We start from the raw sequence: 26439 nt of genomic DNA on the forward strand, positions 1-26439 counted from the left end.
CTAGATGGAAAATCACAGGGGAGTTACTTTTACACTGCTTCGCGCTTTGTAAATTCTGGCCGAACGCTGCACGGCATGGTGCTTCGGCTGGGCCCTGGCACGTCCAGCGGTGCCCTCGGACGCTTCCTTGGCACAGGGCTGTGTTTTCACCCGGCTGACTTGACTCCACGCCGGCTCTGGGTTAACTTTTAAGAGCGTGAGGGCAAGAGAGGCGCAGGGTTTTCACCACAGCAAGGGCCCCCCCAACCTTACTTGGCTGGAAGCGTGTTTGGCGCTGCTGTTTTCAGCGGCGGCCCGGTTCCCGCCGAGCCCAGACCCTCACACAGGCGGGTTGTTCCCGCTCGGCAGCTGCCTGGGGTGGCGGTGATGGAGGGACGGGGGTCGCCCGGGCCTGCCCCTCGCACGCTGTGACCCGGGGAGACTTGGCGAGGGGAGATTCCCCCGCCCCGTCCTCGCCGAGCCCTCCCTGCAGCTCCCGCGGGACGGGCAGGGGGCAGGCTCTGCTCCCGCCGCGGGGCGGGCCGGCAGGGCGGGCGGCAGCCGCGGGCCGGGCCTCCCGCCTTGAGGGGGCCAGCGAAGGCGGGGGCGCTCAGGGCGGGCTGCGGGAAGGCGGCCCAGCCGCCGGCCGGCATGGGGGCCGGGGCGCTGGCCATACGCGTGAGTAGGGGCTGGTCGGCCGGGACGGGAGGACGGGGGCGGCGCTGGCGGGGGAGCGCGGCCGGGCCGTGGGGAGCGGTGGGGCAGCCGGCTGCCTCCCGCCCTCCGCCGGGGTCTCTTGCGGGGCGGGGGGGAGGAGAGGCCGGCCTGGGCCCGGTGCCTTCTCCTCGTCCCGAGTGCTCCCCTTCTCCCCTCTCAGCAGCTGCCGCGCCTTTGGTGAAAGTGGAGATTAATAAAGGCGACTCCAGGCTTTTGGGGTTGGTTTTTTTCCTTTCCCGTTTCTCAAGCTAGCCAGCGACATGCCCTGCATGGTTCCCTCTGTTAAGGTTGTTGGATGAGCTGAAAAAGTGCCTCCCTGTGGCATATAAATAGCTTTTCTCAACTCCAGGCATGTCGTCTGGGCGGCACTTCCAGGCGGTGTTGTGCAGAGATGATTAAGTTGCTTTTTCCAGTCTTGGTGATCAGTAACAGTTGCATTAATATTTGGAGAAATTTTCCCTGTGTGAAATCAGCTCCTCCATCTATAAGATTGTGTAACGTTTAATTCTTTGTTTCGGAGCTGTTTTGAGGGAGTGAATTCATTTTGATTTTGGTTAGATGCATATTTTTGGATAGCTATGCGTAATTTTTTTGTTCTAGTTTGGGGCATCCTCTCCGGATCCTGAAACAAGCTCAAAAACTTCCTCTGCTGTTTCCGTGGACATGGGGAATGTCTTTTGATTCTCTTGCAAATGTCAATCGTGAGTTTCCCCAAGTAAATCCCGCTCCGTGACTCAGGTTTTCAAACGCTGAAATGGAAACAGGCTGGAAACCTGTAACTGAGCAAGATTGTGAGGCTAATTGGAGATGTTAATTGGAAAAGCTCTTCTGAGCATCACAGCTGCTCAGAAACCGCTCAAAGGATTTTTGCTGTCTTCTGAATTTAACCTAGGCTATATGATTTTTGCCTTGGCATGCGTCTGCCTGGAGTGAAAGTCATATATTATTCATGTAATCCCAAATGAGAACATCTGTTTTTGAAAGCAATGTGATATTTTACTGTCAGTCAAATTTTAGTTCAAACACTGATGTATGTACTGTTTATCGCAAATATTTATAAGGTGGTCACAATAACACTGCTTTTATTTATATATTGAGATTCTGTTTCACAAATACTGAAACATATCTATGACGTTTATACAAGCAACATCTTTCATGATGATCAGATAAGTGTTGCATAGGACCTGGAATTAGAGGACACACATGTGCTCCAAGTAGCTGTGTTTAATGGGCAAACCACAGCAAAGTGAATTACACGAACTGCCAGATCATTTCATATCTGAAAGAAGGGCAGTCATGCTTAATAACAGCACTGATGCAGATGTTCTTGTTGCTCACAAATTGCAGTAAAAATATTGTCTCAGAAATGAAGATATTTCAAGGGTTTGTTTAAAATAAAAGATGTACGCCTTGCTAAAATCTGTCATAATGTAGTCAAGCACCAAGACCTAGGCAAGAGTCTGAGCACTTCTTTGTGTTACTGTACAATATTCTCTGTGTTAATAACCTGTTTGTTAATAACACACAGTAGGAATAAGTTCATTTTTAAGCATCACACTAGTGGTGAACTTATTAAACAAACAGATTGAACCCCATGGTAGCAGTGGCCCCCAGTTCCTGCAGCATGATGTCAGAAACATAGGAAATTCATAAATACAAAAACTTTTTTTTAACTGAAATTTGCTGAGTTGTACTGTGCTTTTCCATATTAGTGAAATAATGCTTAGGTGTGCATGGCAATCGCAGCTGTGGTAGGTGATGCTGCTGCTCTGCCTTGAGCTCTTTCCAAACCTGTGACACTGTATGCTGGTTTAGATTTCTGCCTGTTATTGATCCTATGAATTAATTCTGTATTATGTTATTCCCTTAGGTTTTATTGGCTATGCTGTCATGTTTTCTCTGCCAGCTCAAAACCTGTGAGAATGTTGTGTCTCCAGAAGAACTTATGGGATGTATGCAATTAAGGGTTTATTGTGGAGTGTTTTTTCCACTCCCCTTATTATGTGTGATTAGATTACATAGAAAATTGATCCTGTTTTACCTCAAACCAGCACATTTTCTAACCCTAAAACCTCGGTAATTAAATTTCAGACTTAGCAGATACTAAACAAAACATAAAATCTTTCATAAGGATCCATCTCACCTGGCAGTGGCCAAAATGAGTCCCTAGGGAATAGCATCTGGAAGGAGGGTGCAGTGAACCTTCCCCAAGGTACTCTCCCAGACTCTGATGGCATCTTGGTGACAACCTGAAGTAATGGTGGGCTATTCAGATTTTTCCTGTTTGTGTTTGTCCAGTTACTTTTGTAACCAATGTGAACTGTGTGAGTTACAAAAGCAATCTCCTGTGAGTCCCGATTACTTGTAACAAGTTTCCATACAAAAGTGTGTCTTTCTGCCTTATCATAACTACAGATTACTTACACTCTTTTCCTGTTACTTTTCCAGTTTTTTCTCTGTTCATTTATATTTTCCTGCTTCACAGAGATTTTGCTATGGATTAAAAGGAAGTAAGACCAAAACCTTATTCTGGAGTGTAAAAGCCGGTTTTGATGTATGGGCTTGTGTTGTAGTTATTTCTGCAGCAAATGAGACTAATACGCAGTTTTTCCTCTGCTCCTTTAAGCAAGGCAAATCGGCTGTGAGATTGAAAGAGGACATGAAAAAGATAGCCGCATTTCCACTGAACAAGCAGAGGGACACGACCCGTCCAAAGGTGTTTGGTGTGAGTCTTCTGGAGCTCCAGCAGCAGGGACTGAGCAAGAACGGCATCCCAATAGTTGTGTGGAATATAGTTGAGTACCTCACCCAGCATGGTAAGCCTAATGGAGTCACTTTTGCTTTGTAGCACTCAGTATGCTAAACTCTTCAAAGGGAGGGATCCATCTCTTTTGTGGTACAAAGGGGCTGAATAAGGTTGTGGCACTAACCACATGCAAAGAATATTAGTGTATGTGGTTTGCTTCTCTTTCTTTCTGCCTTGATGCTGAACTTACCTTTTAATAGGATGTTTATAGAGGCAAACTACAGTGTTATGAAGCAGCACACTCTTATAAATAAGCTGTTCAGTTCATAAATTGAAAGTATTTCATTTCTAAAGGTTAGTGTAATTTTCTAGTTGCAAAAAAAGTTCTGTAACACTTCCTGATATTGAGAAGGCATAGATATCTATATAGAGATATTCATGTGCACACACCCATCCCATCAGAGTACTTGAATAGGAATACATGTTCTTACAGGTTACCAGATAGATTCCAGTTATTACTAATCCCCTCAAGGCAGTAGATGTCCAATTTTTAGCTTCTCTTTGCATTCATTTAATAGGACTTTAGTTGCTGTTGTTGAAATACATCTCTTTGCAGAAATCTAGAGCACCATTTACCACTGGGTAAAAAACTGGCTGGATGGCTGGGCCCAAAGAGTTGTGGTGAACAGAATTAAATCCAGTTGGTGGCCAGTCAGATGTTGTGTTCCCCAGGGCTCAGTGTTGGGGCTAGCTCTATTTAACATCTGTATCAATGATCTGGATGAGCGCACTCTCAGTAAGTTTGCAGAGGACACGAAGTTGGGTGGGAGTGTTGGTCTGCTTGAGGGTAGGAAGGTTCTACAGAGGGATCTGGACAGGCCGGATTGATGGGCCAAGGCCAGTGGTAAGAGGTTCAACGAGGCCAAGTGCTGGGTCCTGCACTTGGGTCACAACAACCCCATGCAACGTTACAGGCTTGGGGAATAGTGGCTGGAAAGCTGCCCAGCAGAAAGGGACCTGGGGGTGTTGGTGGACAGCCGGCTTAACATGAGTCAGCAGTGTGCCCAGGTGGCCAAGAAAGCCAACAGCATCCTGGCCTGTATCAGGAACAGTGTGGTCAGCAGGACTGGGGAAGCTATCGTCCCCCTGTACTCAGTCCTGGTGAGGCCTCATCTCGAGGACTGTGTTCAGTTCTGGGCCCCTCACTACAAGAAAGACATTGAGGAGCTGGAGCGTGCCCAAAGAAGGGCAATGAAGCTGGGGAGTGGTCTAGAGCACAAGTCTTATGAGGAGCAGCTGAGGGAATGGGGGTTGTTTAGCCTGGAGAAAAGGAGGTTGAGAGGAGACCTTATCACTCCCTACAACTACCTGAAAGGAGGTTGTAGCGAGGTGGGGCTTGGTCTACTCCCAAATAACAAGTGATAGGATAAGAAGAAATGACCTCAACTTGTGCCAGGGGAGCTTTAGATTGGATATTAGGAAAAATTCCTTCACCAAAAGGGTTCAGAAGCACTGGAACAGGCTGCCCAGTGAAGTGCTTGATTCGCCATCCTCAGAGGTATTTAAAAGATGTAAATGTGATGCTTAAGGATGTGGTTTAGTGTTGGACTTGGTAGTGTTAGGTTAATGGTTGGACTCAACCTTAAAGGTCTTTTCCAACCTAAGTGATTCTATGATAGGTGCACAGGTGTATCCTCTGGCAGTTTTTCAGCAATGGAAAAGATTTTGTGGAGGTAATTTCATCTTGTGAGAATCTGCATCTGGTTTTACCCTAAGGTTTTTCTTTTAGCTACTCAGTAATGATAATCCAATTGCAGACCCTTAGATTCCATGTCTGCATCTTGATCGACCCCTAGAAGCTGCTAGATGCAAACATGGCTTGAAAGTTAGCTTGGATTAAGGTACATTGCAAATTTAAAATACGATCTTAACTTTACACATCAGTATCTTGCTTGATCGACTTTGACCTGCCTTAAAGTGGTCTGCTAGAACACTGAAAGAGCAAGGATGGAAAAAGTTTTTGCATCATTTAGGTTTAATCAAAACCAGAAGCTGACAAACACTCTTGACTGCAAGTTTTGGGCTGTGCTGTGTTCCATAAAAAGATTTGAATCCCAGGCAACTGTTTACCAAATATGAACTAAACAAGCCAAGTCCTCTAGTCTGCAGCAAGAACTGTGCTTCTGAACGCCAAGGTGATTATCCAGCCCCAGTAAAGACATAATTCATTCTCTTTCTGAAAAGTGCAAGCAAGATCTCAAAGGTGCCCTCTTATGTGGGAAGTTCTTGAAATGGGTTTTCTGTGCTTGCCTAATGTTCGTTTTGTGAATTAATGGTGAAGTTAACTGTGAAGACATTTTTAACAGAGGCCCAGGTATGAATTCAACTATTTGGGGGCAGTGTTCCATGAATCATGGTTACTGTTTGTCAATGTTGTCTTACAACTCCTATTCTGCAAAGATGCTGTAATAGACATTGTAGGGCTTTTTAAAGCCAGACCATTTCAGAGTCTCTCTTCTAGCTCATGAGGAACTGACTGCCCATTTGTAAAAGCTGAGCTGACTGTTGGGCAGCTACATGCTTGAACTAAGTTTGCATTAAACTGCCTATTTTCAAATTTATAGGTAAAGAAAACTTTTACTAGGAGTTTTTCAGTAGTATCTGATTACTCTTACCAGTCTGTTCTAGCCTCTCTTTATTTCCATAAATGACTGAGGAAGAACAAAAGAAGTTCTGTCTGTATGGGGACTATGTCCGTTGCTCACTTACTGCTGCAGAAATGAAAATCATGGAGATGTGGTGTTTGCTGCTGTCCCCAAGATGGCAGTACAGCATATCACATAAGAATGCGTTTTGTTGTGAATACAGGAATATAGAACCTGTAAGTAGTGTCTTATATTAGTCAAGTAAAATGCTTGAGTGCTTGTGCTTTTATATTTTTTCCTTACTAGATCATTTTGTCTTCTGGTCCAATAAAAGAGGTTATTTCTCCCTACAAACTCTGCTGCATCAATATTGATTTCTTGGAACTGGAAGCATTCTGTCAGACTGCTTCTGAACTGATGAAGACCATATGTATTTTGATCCTTTCAGTGTTACGCTTCTGAAGAAGAACAAGCAGGTCTATACACATGGTATTAGAAAAGGCAGAATTTTTGAGGTGAAAGTGTTTTAGAGATAAATTAATTTACTGAGTTCAGCTTTAGGCACTTGTTTTACTGAAGGTTTTGAACCTTAGTGTATGCCTAGAAAGTTGTTTGACACTATGATTCATCTGGCTTCCTCCGCTGAAGCCGCCTTCTTTCCACATGTCCCTTACTGTGTTTGGGTGTCTGGCCTGAAGTGATCAAAACTTTTTCTTTTTCATTGTGAAATACTTTGGGCTTCGTGTTGTCCAAAATACACATTTGCTCACCAAGATTTTTCTGCTATCGTAAAGTTGCAGCGTTCATTATGGAGTTACTGCTGCAATCAGCAAGCATTCAGATGTTTTTGCTTCATGATGGTCACAGGTAAGAAGCTGTTACCCTACAACTTGAAGCTGGAAGTAGTCACATGTGTGAATTTGGCAGAGTCCCGCTGAAGGTAACAGGCTACTTGCAAAAGTGAAATAACTGTTTTGTAGAGGTGTGAGGTTACAGCAATGCCGCTGAGTTTTGTGGGTTCTCAAAGAATATCCAAGGCCTCAAGATCTGGGTTAATTATGATAATCCAATTACTTGATGAGAGGGGATTTCTGGGGGGAAACAGTGTTTTTTTATAAAACTTTGTTGTATTGATTGCCCTCCTTTGAATTATTACAAGCGTATTATTCACACCAGCCTATCTGTTTCATCATATCACTGGGATGTCTTAGTTCAGATAATCTCATGTGCAATATATAATTACAGGTATGACGCAGGAAGGCCTCTTCAGGGTAAACGGCAGCATGAAAATGGTAGAACAGTTGCGTCTACAATATGAGCGTGGAGAAGAGGTGGAACTTGTTAAAGATGGTGATGTGTACTCAGCAGCCAGTCTGTTGAAATTATTTTTGAGAGAGTTGCCGGATGGGATTATCACCTCTGCCTTACATCCCAGGTTCATTCAGCTTTACCAGGGTAAGTGAGAGGTAAAATCTCCATCCTTCAACGCACTTTCTTTCTGGATAATTGGTTATGCAGTGAGCATAACCAATACTCTCTTAGTTTACCTACTTTGTTCTACATTTTCTTTGAGTTCAGCTCTCGTCTGTCCCCAAAGCGCTCACAGATGTGCAATTCTGTTACAAGAGACAGAAGGTTGTTTCGTATGTGTTTGGTAAAGTCTGGACTATTTCTGGTTTTCTAATCCAGTTATATCTCTGAATATAAACAGAAATGATCAGATGGTTTCTTTGAGCAAACTTATAGACAATAGCTGCAGTCTCTTTAGGACACAGATTTGCTTCTGTTTTGCTAGAGTGATTTCTGGCAGTTTCATTCTAATGAACTCTGAAAAAGTTACAACAACTTCATCTGGTAATCAAATTGAATATCCATTGGGCCCAAAGCATACATTGTCTAAGTTTCTACTTCTTGCTAAGTAATGTGATTGTCCCTCAGAAAATGAGCCGGTTTGCAAGGTAACAGCAGACTTTACGTTTTATTCCCTGTCATAGCACGCAACAGAAGACTTCTTTTTTTCTTTCCTTTTTTTTTTTTTTCTCCAAGTGGTGGATCAATCAAAAGAAAGAGCATCACTTCTTCTTTGGAAAGCTGAAACTTGCACAACTGTCTGTCAAATAATTTCTTAATCTAATTCATCTGTATCAGACAGTCTGTGGTGGTGTTATGTGGAATTAGGTGGTAGTTGGCCTGTTACTTGATTGTGTGGGTCAGTGGCAGTGCTTTTCTCCTGCTGGAGGCAGATGATGCCTCTTCTTGCTGTCTTCCTAAGAAGCTGCAAAGTGGGTGGGTAGATGTTACTAGTGATGTGCTCTTTACAGTAAAGCAGGCAAATGTGATGCATGATGCAGAGGAGGAATGTGTGCTCTCACATGGATCCCCAGTGGAAGATGGTGCAAAGTTCTCACATTCTTGTCCTGAGATCTCTCTTCCACTTTTCTTGCCTGCAGTGGAGATGAAGTTTAGCCATTGCCTGGAGGAGGGAGAACACGACTGTGTCTTTTCTTTTTTACTTGTTTGGGGCTGTACAGGCTGTTGAGGGTGCATTAGAGAAAAGCTCTGTGCCTTCCCTTGAGTGCAGGCATTTCATGACATGTAATCAGGTTGCATGTGGGCTGTGTAAAATACCTTCCTCATTTAGTAAAGTTGTCTGGGGCTCAAGGATAGAGTTCAGGAAGTGTTGTGTAGGAAGGTGCCGTTGTTTTAGAAAGTCCCTTTTTTCTGATCATAGCTGTGCTTTCTTTTGGGTCTTTTAGATTTCACCAGATCTGACTCCTGAGCTTTATATAATTATGTTCTTTCTCATAAATCACCATTTAAGTGGAAATTTTGCTTAAGTTGCAACTTCCCTGTTCTACATCTGTGTCCCCACAAAGGTCATACTGATGTATTGCACCAGGAACTACTGATGTACTTTGAACAGTGCTGTTTGTGGAAAGTTTCATTCATTCATTCCCACTTCCCACAGGAAATGCACAATCTCCCCAGTACTTTCTATGGAAATGAGATAGATAATCCTTACTTAGTAGATTTACCCACCGAGCTTTCTGTTTTCAAAAAAAAAACTTACTGGTGTAACTTATGAAGCCAGTTCTGCAAGACTCAGTCCAACTGTGACCTGTCTTCATAACTAAGTTCTGCAAAATAAGCTCCAGTTATAGTCTTATTATAATTTTGACTAGAAAAAAAATAATCTTACTTGAAAAATGCCAAATTGGCTGTTATAGCAGGGGAAAGTCTTTTGTAAAATTTGATGAAAACTGAGGGTTTTTTCATGCCCCAGAAAATACAGCATAAATGAGTTGCTATGAAAGGCACTGATGACTTTCATGAGGTTCAGATTAGCTTAAGTGGTAGATGGACTTTTGTTTACGGTTAAATGATCAACCAGCTATGCAGGATTGGAGGAGTTATCTATTCACTTATCGAAGTATGTACAAGGGTAGTTGTTGCAAAATGGTACCAAGAGGGTGCGTGCATGGGTGTTCTTTCTGTAAACTATGAAGAAAGTAGGTTAAGCTGTTTCTGAGCCAACAGGTTATTAATAAATAACTTTGAATCTGGAGCCACTTCGCTGCATGTCTACAGTGAAGGCAATTACAAGCTCTGTTACAACCTCTGTATTCCCTCCTGTTGAAGCTTTGCATGGGAAATGTTTTTTTGGGATTATATTAGAGTTCCGTTGGAATATTTTCAGGGATTGGTATCAGCATTTTTTTTAAGCTAGCTGAGATCTTGGCCTGAGAATAACACACAATTACTTTACTTCCTATACAAATTGCCAGGGAGTGATTACTCTAGTTAAAAATAGCTGGACTGAAAATTACAGATTTTACTTGTAGCTGTAACCCTTTTTAATTCCAGGTATAATCTTTGTTACCGAACCAAAAAGTAAGTAATCTGCCCTTTTATGAAAAAGAGGGAACCTGACCCGTTGGTAGTTCAGGAAGTCCACACAGCTGGCTTGGCATGCTGTCTGCAGCCTGTGCAATGTTGTGTGAAACAGAGCTCTGCATGCTGCCCCCAAATCCTGACGCATTGCTGTTTATATAAATATTCAGCGTAATGCCAAGACTATGCAGTTCCAGAAAACATCACATAGCGTATCGTAAAGGCCATTTGGTGTGTCCTGATGTTCTTTCTCTGCCCTTGGAGAAGGGCAGTGGCAGTGGGAGCTGAGAAGGGCCTCCCTCTGTAAATGATGTTGATCAGAGATGTGTGTTCTAAGTGCAGGCCAGGGACACACTGATAGTGATCTTTGTGTTGGCTGGTCTCCTCAGAGCACCCGACAAATATGAAGGCTGCTCCTTGCAGGGAGTCCTGGGGTAAAAAGCGTCCATCACAATGTCTTTTGTGACTGAGGCTTCGCTGCAGAGCAGAGCTGTGACTGCCCGTACAAAACAGGCTGTGCCTACAGAGCGGTGAAAGTTTCTTTCATGAAACCTCAGCTGGAAGAAATCAGCAGCTCCCATACAACAATCCCTGCTTGAGCTTGTTTATTCCTTCTGGTTTCTCATTCCTTATCTTTTATATTGTGATCACTGACTCTTAAAACATTTGTACATACTAGGAACTGTATGCACAGCTCTTACTCCCTTTCACAGGTCACTTGCTCTCAGCAAGACAGGTACTTTCCTTTTTAGCATACAGAAGGCTTTTCCCTTATGTGAATTTTTGTCATTGTTGTTGCATTCCCTCCTTCAGCGGGGGAACAATGAAATGTGGGCTCCTGTCTTCCTTTGGTACTCAGACTTCTGATTAAGTTAAGTGCTATTTGATCACTCTGGCTTCTTGACATTGCTCCATCCTAGAGAATTTATGTCTTTCAGTGGGCAGCAGCTAGATGTGAGTTCTGTCTCATGTACCTCCTCCTGCTCACAGCATGCTATGTCTGGTGCCTGTGAACAGCCCTGCTAGTTTCTGGGAGAGGGATGGGAGGTGGTGGAAGGAGCCGGTCCTTTCTGGATCAACAGGTTGCTTTAGGGAATGCTTAGTAGCCAGCAGCTGTTTGAGTTATATGAACAAGCAGAACTAAAAATATAGGTTGTGTTGGGGGATTTTAGAGGTGAAACTTCAACCTGAACAGTGACTGTGAAAATGAATAAATGAGTGTGAAAATGAATGGATTAGAGCTGACCCTTTAACTACAGCAATTGCAGCAGTGTAGCAAACCAGATTCACTGGACGTCTGTGGTTCTCCAGGCTCTTCTGGCATGATTTTAACCTCTTCCTTTGACTTTTATTGTCATTTTGGTGTTAGCGGGACTAGTTCCAAACTAGAGTGTTATCTACACACAGAAGATGTTTGTTATGCAGTAAAAGCTCTTGAAACTGGATTTCTTATGCAGATGATGACGCTCAGCAGAGCTGCAAAGGGAACGAGAGTGCTCTGCTCCCAATATGTAGGAATGAAGCATAAATACAGTGCTGCAAAGTGCCATAATGATGCAGAGCGAGGGGTCTCAAGTTGGAATGTGATGACAACCTTGTTATGATGAGGACTTCCAGCATTTCTGCTACTGATGGCAACAAGGCGTGATTTTTTTCCTCTGTGGCAGGATCGTGCCTGAAGCAGATTGCTTCTTGGCAGAGAGAGGCTGTAGTCCCACTTCTCATAGATTGTGGAGGTGGAAAGAAATGCTTTGATTCCTCCAACAGCCTGGTGGGTGCAGTGGTACTGCAATGTACAACCTGTTGCCTATGTGCTGAAGATTAACTTCCTAGGGCACGTTGATAGCTATAGACAGATGCAAGCTTTTCTGTCTGCTCTCCAAGCTGGTAGTATGCAAGGCAGCTGAAAGCTATGCAGACGTGGTAGCATGACACTGAGCCCTAGACTCTCTTTCTCACCTCCCAGCAGAGATAATTAGCTAGGGCATGGCACTGCGCTGATACAGTTTCAGTGCTTCCAGGCTGGAGTTGTTTGGGGTCAGACCATTTGAGACATGAGCAAAGCAATTGCACACACCTGTCTGCAGGCATCCGTACCTTCAGTGATGTTCAGGCAGCATGCTCTACAGGGGGAAGGAGTAGCATGAATAGGGATGGATTGAGGAATTAGATCGTGTCTGTAGCATGTCAAAGAAACTCAATATGTTCAGAAATAGGATGAACCGTTGGAAAATATGTCACTCTTGTTGTGATCTGTGGGTGTATACTGAAATTAAATGAGACTGAAAACACCCTTGGAAATATGTCTGTGCCGCCTACACTGTTGAGGCTCCTGTTTCTAGTTAATTAACATTTTTACAGAGACTACCTGAAATTTTGAGTTGTACCCTTGACTTGTCCCTCAGTAGTGAGTCCCTAGTTCAGCTTTGACGTGCCCTTGCTGGTTTCCTTGGCCCCCTTCCTGTCACACTGTGTTCTGTGTCCTCTGACTGCTGAGCCTCGATGTGGCCTGAGGCTGCTGTTTTTTTTCCCTTCCTCAGCCCAGGAACCACCATCTCATCCCTGGTTTCAAGCCCTTCCTGGCTGCTCATCTAGCTAGGCTTCTCCTACAGACCTCTGCTGGGGTGCCATCTGCTTCACGTGGCTTCTGGCAGGCTCCCAAAATAGAAAGCAAATGCTTTTGACTCTGCCTTGAGAGCACCTTTCCTTTCCTTTTTCCTTCTCTCTGCTGTATTGGGCAAAATTTTCAGAAGAGCCTCATGTGCTGTGCTTGAAAATCACGAGTGTGTTGGTAGCTGGGCTTATCTGGAAATATGACTTGAATATAGGTTCCTGAATTGCCTTTGAAAATCTGGCACTCTGCTGTTTCCACTATTGACAGGCTCGTTTGTCTCATCTCAGGATGCTGCAGAGACTGCAGCATATGCTTAGCTTCATGCCACCCTCTTTAATCCAACTGAATAAGGAAGACTGTACTTGGTAGTCTTGACTTCTATTGGACAGCTTGTACTTCACAAAATTAGGCATGTAGATAAGCTTAGGGCTTTGGTGCACTTGTTGCTTGTCTACATGGTAGCATAAACAGCTCTGGTGCTCTAATGTTTCTGTGATGGTCAGTACCAGCTGAGTAAACCTTAGTAACTGGCTTTGAAGCAAATTGAAAAATTGTGCAGCAGGTGGACAAAAGGAGGAGGAATGCTCAAGCAATTGGTCGTCATGACTCAAGACTATTTTTGCTCTCTAATAAGTTGAAAAGCTGTTTTATTTGAAGTAATATGGTCACGGATAGCAGAGGTTCACTTGTCCTGGAAAACATACAAAGTGCGTGGAATACTGTGTATGCATGTCACTTTCTAAATTCACCACAAATTGTAACAGTAATTTTTAAAAATAAAGGTGAAATCCATGAAATAAGTGGCAGTGGCAGGAGAATTAAAAAATTAGTTTTGAATTTTTGATTGTATTGGGAGAAAGGCTTGAGTTCCTTCCCTTGGTTTTTCACTGGAAAAGGAGGAGAGAGAGGAAAGCCCTATCTTCTTTCTCCCATTTCACAAGGACAAGGAATTTCATGGCTCGGTAAGTGGAGTTTGCTGCCTTGTGTTGTTCAGTGTCTCTGCGTCCTTCAATTAGGGTAATTTCTCAAGATCTTATGATCTGATATCTGTCTCTGTTCTTGAAAGTACAGAAATGAACAAAGGTTTGGCTGTGCCCAGTGATAAGCATCTCTGATGTTGATCCACACCACACAATATATCGTGGCTAATGAACAGGGACATCCTACCCACTAAATACAACTGATGCCAGGAGGCCAATAGCTTTGTTTGTTGTCAGAGTGCAAACCTGTGCTCAGAATGTTTTGTGGTGGTTATTAGCATCTTTCTAGTTTGGAAGGGATGGAAAATCCTTCAGTAAATGGAAAACTACCTGTCAATCTAAAGCCCCAGTGGGAGCCTCAGAGAGGCAATTAGTTCTCAAGGGCATTCCCTAATTAGGTGGTGGTGTGATGGTGGTGGAAGAGGTGTGTTTTTTCTGAGATGGCTTTGGCTTTCCTTATCATAACTGCAAGCAATTTATAGTGGAAAACGCTATGTGCTAGTTGCTTTGTCATCTAAAGAAAAGTGTGTTAGGAGGTGAATTTTAATGATCTGGCTTTGTGGAAATTAGTTGTGTTTTGTTTTTCTTTAAGCTTCATGAAAAGATAATTAGTAATCAAGTCAGAGACTGTCCAGTCCACTTTGATCAGTGCAAACACAAATCCAATTAAATTCCTTACTGTTATTCCATTTAATACAGCCTCCAGAAGCATCCTGACATTTTGCAGTAGAAGTAAAAATAATAAATCAGATTTCTTCCTGTTACCAAGTTCATTCATAATAGCAGTCATGATTGGTTTTATTCTTTATAGCTCTAAAAAATTTCTGAAAGAAATACTTGTGATAAATAAGCAAATAAGTTTTTTGCTCATCTGCTTCGTGCATATTTGATATTTGACTTTTCTGAAGGAGTTAATTTCTTAACTGCAAAAGAAAAAGATATAATTAATCAGTTGGTTGAAATGTTTGGTCCTGTAATTTGACTGGCATTTTAAACTTTGGCCTGCTGTCATGAAAGAATTCATATTAAGTCTGTGGTACCAAAACAGATACATAAAAATGAATTCTTCATGCATATAAAAAAAGCTTCTCTTGCCAGGTACTGTATTATATATGTCACTTAAGGCAGGAAACCTAAGCTTGGAAGCAGATGAAATTCCACAAGTTCGACTGTGTGAAGTGGCAAGTATGTACATACAAAACTCATTTGTTTTCCAAATGACATGTGGGGTAAATCGTGTTTATTAGCCTCAAGAATGTCTGGTTGTAAAACAGAAATCATATTGTGACTTAATGGTTGAGTTCTCAGGAGTCACTTTCAGATATTTTTATAGAGACTGGTGATTTACACAGCTAACTGCTTTCCAAAGCACTCTACCCCTGCAGTACTGTGCAATCCAGCCCTGGAATATTTCTGGGAAATGAGAAGTAAAAATGAAGATGAAACTTCTGAAGCATTTGTCCATACCTTACACTGTGTTCAAAGTTCCATCTTGTTTCTGCCTTGTTTCCCTCACAAAAATGTTAGGGAAATATAAGATGTTCTTTGTTCCTACAGCACAAGGCATGGGAATGTTTTCCTGCCAGTCTTCTCCTCTGCATGCTGGTAGTGGGGCATACAGCAGAGGCAGCAACGGGTTGCTGAACTGTCTCAGATGCAGCCTGTTTTATTACGTCGTCTTGACTAAAGATGTCTTAAAGACTGAGCAAGATTTGGTTTTGATTGAATGCTGGGTGAATCTCCTTGCTAAGGATCATAGCATCCTCTGAATGAAAAAATACCTCGTTACGCTAAGCATGGGGAGGATATCTGTATTCCCATGGTAAGCCAGCAGCTACTTTGGGACAAGACAATCTGTTACAGAGAATACAGAGGGTTAGCATTTAATGTGAGCTGACTTTGGCTTTGTGGAATTAAGACATCCTTCCAACCACTAGAACTGTTGAAAGTCTTACAGTACATCTCTAAGGAAAAACCAATTACCCAACAACAGTCTTAAAGCATTAACACCATCAACTTATAAAGCTGACAAAGAAAGAAAGTACGTACTATAAATGCATAGCTGCCCTCCTGTTAATGGACACTGCTTATAGTTAGATTGGTGATGAAAACCTTTAGGGCCTGAGGTCTTCTGTCTGAAAATGCTGTTGCACAAAACCCCAAGAACTCTGTATATGGGAGAGTTTCAGTGAATTTTCATTTTGGTGGGCAGTAGAAATGAGTATTTCCAAATGTTAAGGCATTCTGTTTTGGCATAAAGGGAAGGAAATACTGAATTGTTCTCAAAATTTTGCTTCTATTAATATGTAAATCCAAGATTTTGGTGGGTACAAACTACTTTTTGCAAAGTGTTTTGGGGGTGGAGGAGGGGAGCAAAGAATTTTGCAGGTTTTGAGTTCAATTCGAGAAGCAGAACACAATTAAATAGAAGGTCTGTGTGAAGCCAAGCTTGTGTTTGCTGCCTGGGTCTGTATAAACATGGCATCTGTGAAGTTCATGCGATTTTTGCTTTTAAAAAAAACAACAAAAGAACAAAAACCAGCATGAAAGAAAATCGACCTTGGTCATACTTTGATATTATTCAGTTCAGTCTGGGGAAACTTTTATCCATACTTAAATCCTAGAAGATTGTACAGTATAACAAGGCTATTCTCTAACATCACGCCAAGTTTGGGTTTGTTATGGAGTGTAATACTGCCCAGAACAGCCTTTTTTTCCATAAGCAGGACTCCTCGCCTAAGACTTAGAACAGACCTGTCACTGTGACAAAAGATACAAAATTGAGCTTTTAATGAAATGTACCCAGATAAAGTGCTATAGTACTGTTATTCTAACAACACTTGCGTTTCAGGAGACTCCTTGTTTTACTGTTTTTGCTTTCTTCTTTTTGAAGTTTTTCATGGGAGGGGAAACTAAAACAGAGTATGAGATGGGGTTTGGGAAGCAGAGATAACATCCAGAAGAAGCATGGAAGCAGGGGATCTGGTAGAACTGGAGTTAGAGCGGATCTGGTAGAACTGGAGTTAGAGCAGATATGGCTACGTACCGGGTGGGAATAAACATGCTCCAATGCTGTTAGCTATGGCCACTGCTGATTCCACTCAGGGAAACAGTTACAACATAAAGGTGTTCATGAAACAGTGCCAGTGGTGGCCAAGGTGAGCCTCAGCAGAAAGGTGCAGGTTCCCTGAGGAAAATTTGGAGGATCTGAAGAGAAGTAAGACTAAATTGTAGATCCCACTGCTTGCTCACCCATGTAAGTAAATTGGCAGCAATGTAGAAAACCATATACATATGTTTTTTCTTCTCTTGTTTTTCCTAGACACTAGAAACGACACACAGAAGGAAAGTAACTTGAAGGAACTCCTTAAAGAACTGCCTGATGCTCATTACTGCCTGCTGAAGTATCTGTGCCAGTTCCTGATAAAGGTTGCTGAACATCACGTAGAGAACAGGATGAACCTTTGCAATCTTGCCACTGTATTTGGACCAAATTGCTTTCAGTAAGTTGAGGTTTTCACTTTTCCTCATATGTTGATGGAGAATATAACAGAGCAGATAGTCAGAAATGTAGCTCAGAACCCTAATTTTTTAGGGTGACCAAACAAAGGCAATGACTAGGGCTTTGTGATAAATCTTAGTGCTAAAGCTATTGTTTGAGCTGAATGGGAGTTGAGTTGCTCTTCCATCTCCTCTCGCTGTTTTGCTAAACTGTTGGTCAGTTTTCTATTGCTGTGTTGACAGCAGGGCAGGAGTATAATAATGAAAGGCCTTCAGACCGTGTAAGTCCAAGAAGACTTGTGCGCATACAGCTTTCTTCCTTTGCCATTAGATAATATGGATGCTCCTCTGCAGAAGGCTTTGAGAAAGGATACCTGGGGGAGAAGGACTCCTATGCAGCACCCAGGTGCTGTGTAATTTCTAGAGATGGATACTCTGTACTCTCTGCAGATTTGTGATCTGGTGTTTGTCCTCAAGATGCTGATAATTCTAGGCTCTTTATCCTTCCAGTATCTTTAGAAACTGGTCTGGGGGTTATGGGGTTCTACTGGCTTCTTGAGACTTCTGACTGGACTCACTAGTTTTACAAGTTTCTTTCATTGGCCCCAGTTCCTTGGCACTTGTGGTGAAGACAACATGTTGTACATTCTAGTGGAGCTTGCAGCAGTAGTGAGAAGAGTTATTTCCAGATGTGAGAGCACACTTGAGTAAGAATGTTTCTGTCAAGTCGCTGCTGTGATGCAGTGCACCGTTAGCATCTACTCCCTGGTCTTGTCTGTAATACACTCTCTGGCTGGCATCCAAGATCTGAGACGTGGGAGACACGTAGGGAGTTTAGTTCAGTCCTCAGGCTTGAAAGATGTGTGATACCAGCAAAAAGAGAGAATTGAGTTCTTTGTAGCAAATGTCAAATTTATATTGACCCTTTTAAAATTTCGCTCTGGAATAACACTGAGTTGCCTAATGAGACTTAGATTAGATTAATTGCCTAATGAGACTGTCTCCCTAGGCTTCCTCTGTAGCCAGTGGAAAGAAATAGACTTCTTTAAACAAATAAATTAAGTTCCTTCTAATGTATTGAGCCAGTTCCACATACCTAGACAAAATGCTGCCTGCTCTCTTTTTAAAGGAGCATATCTTTTTCCATTGATTAAGGAGAGAACATGTGGAAATGAGACATTTAAACCAAAGCTTGTCCTTGTGACTACACTGCTGCCTTGTCTTAAGATGTTGCTTGTGGATGATGAAGGTGAATATGTCAGGATTAAAGCATTTGATGTGCTAATACAAAAAGATAAAGCATGTTTTCAAACCAATTGTCTTCCTCTCCAAAAGAAAGATATCTCAAAAGACAGTAGTATGTGCAGGAACATATGAATATGAGAGTTAGTGGAAGCACAATGCTGCAAATTTCTGACAAGGCAAAGGAAAACAATTTTTAAAGATTATATTTGTATGGACAGTTTGAGAATTTCTGTCTAAATGTATTAGTAAAGAACAAACAAAATAAATTAGAAGATTTTGAGTCCAATGGCTAAATCTCTATGATTCAAACTCCCAAGTGGCTATTAGAATAATTTTTAGTTTACTCATCACTTCATTCAGGAAAGTTTAAAAATTAACTCTGCATACTTTTTGGTATAGAATGCAGGGAGTTGCAGTTTGGAATTGCAATTGGCATTCCTAAGATTAAACCACAGCATACCCTCTTCTCCTGTGTTAATGGGTGCAGTCTCAAATTTCTGGAACTGTGACCATCCATATCAACAAAGATTTGATAAGAGCAGGAAGGAACTTGCAGCACTGAACTTTAGGCATTGGGCTTAGCCAGCTGGTTGGCCAAGCAGCCAGAGACATCTCCTCAGAACGCAATTCAGAGCTCTGTAATAAGGCTGCCTGAAGCCTGCTTGACAAGGGCTGTCTACACACTACAGGCAGCCCCTAGAGAGACCAGCTGCAGAAGTATCAGCAGGTAGTTGAAGCAAATGCTCTTCTCACTTTGAATTGTTTGTTCAGAGCAATGCATGGGGTGTTTCTCTGGGACAAGGAAAGAAGGCTTAGCATCCAGCTGTCAGCAATTACACTGCTGGAGCAGGAAGATCTGAGATTTTTCTGTCAGAAATTCACACTCGTGTCTAAAATCAGCATCGGAGTCTATGTAGTTAATGCACAGTGTCAGAGAAGATAAAGCCCATCCAATTATACCTTCTACAAGGTATTTTTAGTGATGTTTTAGCTATTTAAACATATTATCTCCTACTCTGTAACTGAAGCTGTTTAACAATTGAATAAATCTCACTGTTGGGCCACTTTCCAGACATTTAGATTTAATTTTAATTCTCTTCTTTTCATTTCATTTTTGTACATCATGTTCTCAGTAATTTGTCTCATCTCCTAAACTTTTAACCCTTATTACTTTTATCTTATCCACTACTTCTCCTGCTTCCTTACTTGCTGTTTCACAAATTGCACTGGTGCTTTTCTAGTGAAAGGTTATCTTGTGCTTTTTTTTATTTCTAACTAATAGAAGATGGGAGAAAATGGATATTTGCTTTCTTTGTAATGACTGTGAGGTAAGATGTAGGAAAATGTAACGGGCAAGGTCAAATAGCTCAAAAAAAGGAAAATATGATGGTTTGAGATTTAGTGCATTGTTTTCTTCCAAGTTGGGTTGTTCTGATTTATTGTGATGGAAGCCAAAGGTCAAGTATAGAGAGAAATACAGCCCTTGAGGAACAATCAGCATGAAGGTATAGGAACATAAATAGTTGTCTTTCTGTCACTGGGCTTATCTGTGTGGAGTATTAGCATTTGCAGCATGGTTACTTGTGGAGGAAGTTATTGTCCATTGACCTGAATTTCAGCTCCTGTAGAGCTGTAGCCTTAGTTATGGCCTGCTCTGTGTCTCTGCTTGGCTCTCACAGCTTGTGCTGAAGAAGGAGGAGAGGACCAGCTGGGTTTTCTCTCCTTCCCTCTGCTCTCTTGGAATTGAGTGTCAGAGGGGCTGCTGTACTCATCCTGTCCTTCGGTTGGGATGGTAAGAGATGTGAGGTCTACCAGTTACAGAGTAAGCAGAGGATCCATTTGCACCCTTTATTGTAGCTCTCTCTCAAAGGGTGATCTGTGTGTGGCCTCCACCATTCAACCTCTCACTAATCTGACTGTGTTTCATTGCAACAGAGATTAAGCATGTTGTGAGGGATTTCTCCATCCCTGCAAAAGTGGCTGGCAAATGCAAGTATCCAGTTTAAATGCCAGTTAGATGCAGTTATTTCTGTATGATGACTATGTAATAGAAGTTACCTGAAAGGTTGTAGAAGAAAGCATCAAGTATGGAGAAAAATGTAGATTGTCTTTAGGTATCAAGAAAGTATAGATTGTCTGTAGGGTAGCTGTAGGTATTTCAGAGATTCAAAAAGATTTCCAATATGTTGCTGAATTTGTAATAATTAAAATCTGATCGAAAGTTCTGCATAAATGTCTTACCTTGGTTTCTGGCAGCTTTGAAGCCTACACAGACTGGGTATATGAAGCTGAAGTGAAAGCAGAGGGGCTGAACTAGAACTGCCCAGTGAGTAATGTTGGCCTTTGAAACATTATGTGAATGGACTTTGTTTTCAGGCAGTGCAGTCCCAATCCTACATCAGTCTTAAAACCAGTTGTAAGTCCAGGATCAGGGTCAATGTCAGTACGGAAAATTGTTGTTCTAACATTCATTATTGCAAATTGGAGCATGCAACATAACCTTTCTTATGGGATTTGTATAGATTTTAAATACTGCATTTGCCAGCAGGGTAAAGGAGTTGTTTTTCATAAGAATTCAGTGTGCTACACCCTATGATGCAAGTTTAAAGCATCAAGCATAATATAGGAAAGCCATAAATGTTCTCATTCATAATCATATTAAATACCCATGAGCGCTTGCCTCCTCTTTGGGAAGTGCATAGGGGACGATACTGCTGAGCCTTTTAGTGACAGACTTTTATGTTCTCTTCTCCTATTTCTTTCCTGTTGTGTGCTCAACTTTGTCATCTGGAGTCCCTTGAATGCCCTATATGTAAAATAAACTGATGATTACTAAAGGTGCATTGCTCTCTTCGTAAGTGGAGGGCGTGTTCTGGCCAAATTCCATCTCAAGTCCTCCATTCTCCTAGTGAACACTCACCACTTAAAAGTTTCAGTTGACAAAGTTTCTCTTTTATGATCTGTCCAGTGCCAGGTGTTATAATCTTTCCTATTATATCTCTTGAATGAAATAGTGATTATTTCAGTAGGAAATGTTCTGTGGTTTGGTTTTGGCTTTTTTGGGTTGAGTATTATTATTTATTTATCTAAACCTTTCGGTATATACCTTTGTCAAAAAACTCCATGAAAATAAGTTACTGCTCCTGGTTGAAAATGTTCTTTTTTCTGATCTTCATTGAGGACTGGCAATAAAGCATACACACAGAATTTAAGTGGAAGAGCAGTTTCACAGGAAAAACTAAAATCATAGAATATGCCGAGTTGGAAGGGACCCATGAGGATCATCGAGTCCAACTCTTGTCTCCACACAATGCAACCTAAAAGTTAAATCATGTATCTGAGAATGTTGTCCAAATAATTCTTGAACACTAACAGACTTGGGGCTGTAACCACTTCCCTGGGGAGCTTCTTTCAGTGCTTGGCCACCCTCTTATTGAAGAACTTTTTCCTAATATGTGCAAAAGAAAATGGTGTTTGAGCTCAACAGTACAGCCCAGATACAATCACAAGGAGCATTTTTGAAGAGCCTCTGTCTGGAAATGTCTGGAGAAGGGAATGATGTTCTTTCTGAGTGGGTGTTAGGCTATGGCCTGTCCTTGTAGTGTTCCCAGTCCTCTGAGTGCCGTTTCTTGTGAGATTCCCTAGGATAGGAGAATGGTAAGGGGGCTTTGTGGTGCTCCTCTACAAAAGGTACTATACAAACAGCAAAAGTAGCAGTCTGAGAAGGCAGAGAATACAGCCCTCAGTGGTTTGTAAATTAGGATTACAATGATGTCATTCCACGCAAACTACTACTGCAGAGCCACTTAAGGAAATGGTAATGTGCGTTCTTCATCTCAGACAGGGTGGAGTCAAATGCTGTTGGGAATTCATAATGAGATGCATGGTTTCACATGGAAATCGTTGGTTCTCAGTTGTGAGAGGGAGCTGTCAGCAGTTGCTGCCTGGGGAAATCAGTTCAGTGATCTTAGTCCAGCTTATTACAGGCAGATGACTATATCCCAAGTCCTCCTGGCCCTCGTTTCCACTTGAAGCAAGTTTCTCAGGTGTGGTGGATGGTGACAGAGCCTGTCCTGTGCCAGATGCATTCGTGTTTGGATGTGTTACTGCACAACTCTCAGCAGAGTGTGGCAATTTGCTCTCTCACGAGCCCACTCTGCAGTTGGCCTGTTAGAGCTTGTTTACAGGGACCCTGAGGTAAATTCATTTAAATAATGCACGAAATGTAAGTAATTCTTTCACAGCATGTTAATCTGACCCCAGGTCACTTCAGTTCTGAGTAAGAGTTGTGACACAGGGCTTTGATGTGGTTTAACTTGTTTGAGACTAGCTTTCTTAAGCATCCCTATGGAAGCAGACACACTCTTGGCTTAAAGTGGTCTGGAAGAACCCAAAGAACAAGTGAGCATTGGATGACATGGACATGAGTGGCATGGAGCTGTGGTGGGTGGGCCAGTCATGCTGGTAGGACATCGAGCAGAAGTGTAAAACACTGCTGGGCGTCATGTTTTGAAATGAAGGGCTAACTACTTGATCCTATTCCTAGGTAATGTTTTTAACTTTGAGAACTACTGCTTTTTCCGCTTTAAAGTGGCTTCATCATTAATTTCAGTCTTTACTATCCTGTAAAACTTGTGGTTCTATGCACCTTGGTCCTCGGGCCTGCTTGTTTGAGTCAGGTGCTGTTAATGCAGGTGCCTCCTTTGGACAAAGCACATTTTTTCCAAATACTTAATGTGGAGCCACTGTGCTTTGCACACAGATCACTGAGCATCTCTCTGGGAAGGGCAGGAGGTCTGAGCAATCTAAGGGAGGACACTAGAGAATTTGTTTCTGTCACTGCCTATGCTATGTATCTGGTAGTGACTTTGCAAGCTACTGCGAGAACACAGTGGGAGTTTTCCAGCTCAAATCTCCAAAATAAACCTGAACCCATCAATGTTTTTCCTTCTAGAAATGACCACAGAAATTACAGGTTTATGCCTCCCTTCTAGAAAATGTGTTTCTGGTAATGAAACCGATATTCTGCTGCTGTTTCTGGTGCTGCTACTGAAGTAGTTCGTGCATGCGTGCCTATAAGGGCATCCAAGTCCTGCCATTGAGGATTTTGTAACTGGAATAAGATGTGCATCTAACTCTATAAGCAACACAGTTATATTGCCAAATTAACATGTAAATTAAACATAAAGGAACCATAACTATGAACACAGGTTTGCTGAAATGTTTTAATAAGGTCTTCACAAAAGAATATGAAAAATTTCCAAGGAGTAGGGTGTGTATCATGAAGGTGGCTGTGTGAAGAATACTTTCTCATAAGACGGGGTTTTCTAGTGAGCTGAAGTGAAATTTGTAGCTATTACAACTTTTCAGATTAAGAAAAGCTAAAGTAAGATATTCTTTTTTTTGAACACATTTTCAAAACTGTCTAGTAGACTGGTGGATCATGCAGTGTGGCAACAGATGGGTTTTAACTTGTATAAATACGTAGGGTGTTGCATGCTCACAATCTAAAGTTCTTATATGTGCTGAACTGAAGATTTATTGCAAGGAAAAGGTCACAATGGATAGCTCAAAGAGTATAATAGTTTTGCCATGATGGAGGTCTAATAACAGCAATTAAAGGAAAAAAAAAAATGAGAAACTTTGTAAAATATGCCTGTATAAGCGGCACGTAGATGGCAATGGCTAAAGTATGTTACGCTACCATTAAAATAAAACAATTCATGCTGCTCTGCTTGGTTACATTCAGAGAGGGGTGATAAAAGAAGACTAAAGCTTATGGCTTATGGCTTTAACCTTGTGTTCTGCATAGGCATCTCATCATACAAGTACAGAATTGTTCAGAATAAAATGTTGGACTTTTCACAGATTTGATTTAATAAATATAAACTGTGGAATAATTAACGTGCAGAAGGCAGGGCAAGAAAGGCATGGAATTATGCAGAAATTAAATACTGTTTGTGTGCTTTGTGCAAACTTTATAGGCTGGACTGTTTTTCAACCAGGATGAGTTTTTGGGTGTTAGCTGGTGCCTGTAGGGACCTGTTGGCTGTAGTGCCCAGCAGATGTGGTTTAGGTCAGGGTTCTGCTCTACAACTCATTGAAGCTATCTGGAGTCTTTATTTTGACTTAAACTCGCTCTAGTATGTTTCCAGTCCATTTCCTAGGAATGAGGTTCATAGGGGTCATGAAGGGGTGTCAGGTTTACTTCAGTGGTACCCGGTTTTGGAGAAACACATCAGGAAGGTAATAGTCAGAGTTTGCCTGAATTATCAAGCAAGCTTTGCACCATGCCAACTCTGCAGCACATCGTTTAGCATGGGAAGAAGGGTTTCCTTACATCAGGATGGTTGCATAGGCCTATTGCATATTGTCCTGGTTTGGGGTGGAGCAGAGCCAACCCTCTGTTCAGTGGCAGAGGCTCTTGCTTATACTTGTTGCCGTGGCAACCAGGGTCAGCTGACTTGGTTGTTTACCCTGTGGAGGGGTTGCACCTGTGGGAAGGTGTGAACAGGTCAGGTGACCCAAAATGACCAATAGGGTATTCCATCCCATCTGCCATGCTCAGGATAAATGCTGACGGATCAAAGGGGTCAGGTTGGTTCCTCTTCAAGGGCTCTTCTTCAATGGCTCTCTTTGGTGAGTGATGCCTGAGGAAGACCCTGTCAGTTCATCTACCTTTGATCCCCGTCAGTGTGTTCCAGAATCTAGTTCCCATTCATCACTGAGACCAGTCTGGAACTTTCCTAATACCTGCCGGTAACATCTTGCTGGGAGCTTGATATGGTTTTGTATACATTTGTATATATTGTATCTATTTCATTATTTTCTTTTATTATTATTATTTATTATTATTATTATTTCATAAACGTAGCTTAGTTTCTTCTAACCCCATAAATCTCTTTATCTCTCTTCTTCCTTTCCTTGGAGTGAGAGGTGGGGGAGAGCGTCTGCCATCTTGTCATTGGCCAACCCAGCCCAAACCATGACACATATGTACAATTTCTTTTTATTCAGGCCACTTACTATCTTTTAGTGAATATATGATACTCCGTAAAGTGAATTGGCCCAGGTATACATGCACATCCATCAACAGAAGTAGTCCCATATTTCATTTATTTAGTTTGAGGCTAGGTTCCATATTAATGAAATTAGTGAATTTACTTAAGGCCGGTGAGACTGACCTATTTTACAGTTGGCAATGTTCTGCAGTGTAAAATAATCCAGTTCCTTTAAACTTCAGGGCCTGCAACTCTAGCATGTATTGAATGTTGAAATGACAGCAATAAAGGTTCTCTTCTGGAGCTTACAAAGATGTATCCCGCTGCAGTGGCATCCTTTCCCTGTTGACATATGGATGTACTACAGAGAGTGAAATACTGAGAAGATCAGTAGCGTGCAACGCCTACAAGAAGGCACTTTTTGATAGGAAATTTCTGGTGGCATCTGCTTTCAGAGCCTTCTTGTTGAAATGCACATCTGGACCCAATAAACTGTAGTTAGAGTTTTACAGTAGATAGGTATTTCTAAATTTTAGTTGCTGGTTATAATAAACAATGGTTTGCTTTCAGGTTACTTCCCTGTAAAATAGCTCAGAAAGTATTAGCTTAACTTTTGGGAGTTTGAGTTGTTTTTTCCTCTCATATGACCACTAGTTGTCCTCAGCCAAAAACTACTTGAAACTTTTTTCATTTTTGGTTTTTGCTCCCCTGTTTCTTCCCTTTAAATTTTTCCCATGTTTCCTATACCTCCTGATCTGCAGTCTCTGGCGCTTTATAAGGTCCTTAGAAAACTGATATCCATGCAGCCACTTCGTGGATTATTGAGAGGAGAGTGCATCTACTGGAAATGCTGTACAATGAGAAAAATTGGATGATTGAAGAAGTATTTTAAATGCTGAAGAAGATTCTTCAGAGATCTCACTTTTGTATTAAAAAAGAATTTAAGTCAGTTTGGGGCACCAAAGTCCTTTAAATGTGCAGAAAGCCAACATTCAAGCAGGTGATCATTAGATGCTTCAATTAATTGTGTGCTCTGTTGTGAGTAATATATGGTTTTTACCACATGACAGGGTTGTGTGAAACACATAAGGAAGGAAAAGGAGCATAAACTGGAATACAA

At 41.9% G+C, this 26439-nt stretch overlaps 1 protein-coding gene across 1 annotated transcript in view; it reads left to right on the forward strand.

The window, feature by feature from the left end:
* Nucleotides 1–519: 519 nt before the first annotated feature.
* FAM13A (family with sequence similarity 13 member A) overlaps nt 520–26439 on the forward strand; it is a 131446-nt gene continuing 105526 nt past the window's right edge. Inside the window, exons 1-4 of the mRNA XM_074148339.1 lie at nt 520–657; nt 3323–3512; nt 7333–7542; nt 16895–17075. Of these exons, the coding sequence (XP_074004440.1) occupies nt 631–657; nt 3323–3512; nt 7333–7542; nt 16895–17075 (608 nt within the window). The 5' untranslated portion in view covers nt 520–630. The remainder of the gene's footprint in view (nt 658–3322; nt 3513–7332; nt 7543–16894; nt 17076–26439) is intronic.

Source organism: Numenius arquata, chromosome 5, assembly GCF_964106895.1.
Source record: "Numenius arquata chromosome 5, bNumArq3.hap1.1, whole genome shotgun sequence".
Lineage (NCBI taxonomy): Eukaryota > Metazoa > Chordata > Aves > Charadriiformes > Scolopacidae > Numenius > Numenius arquata.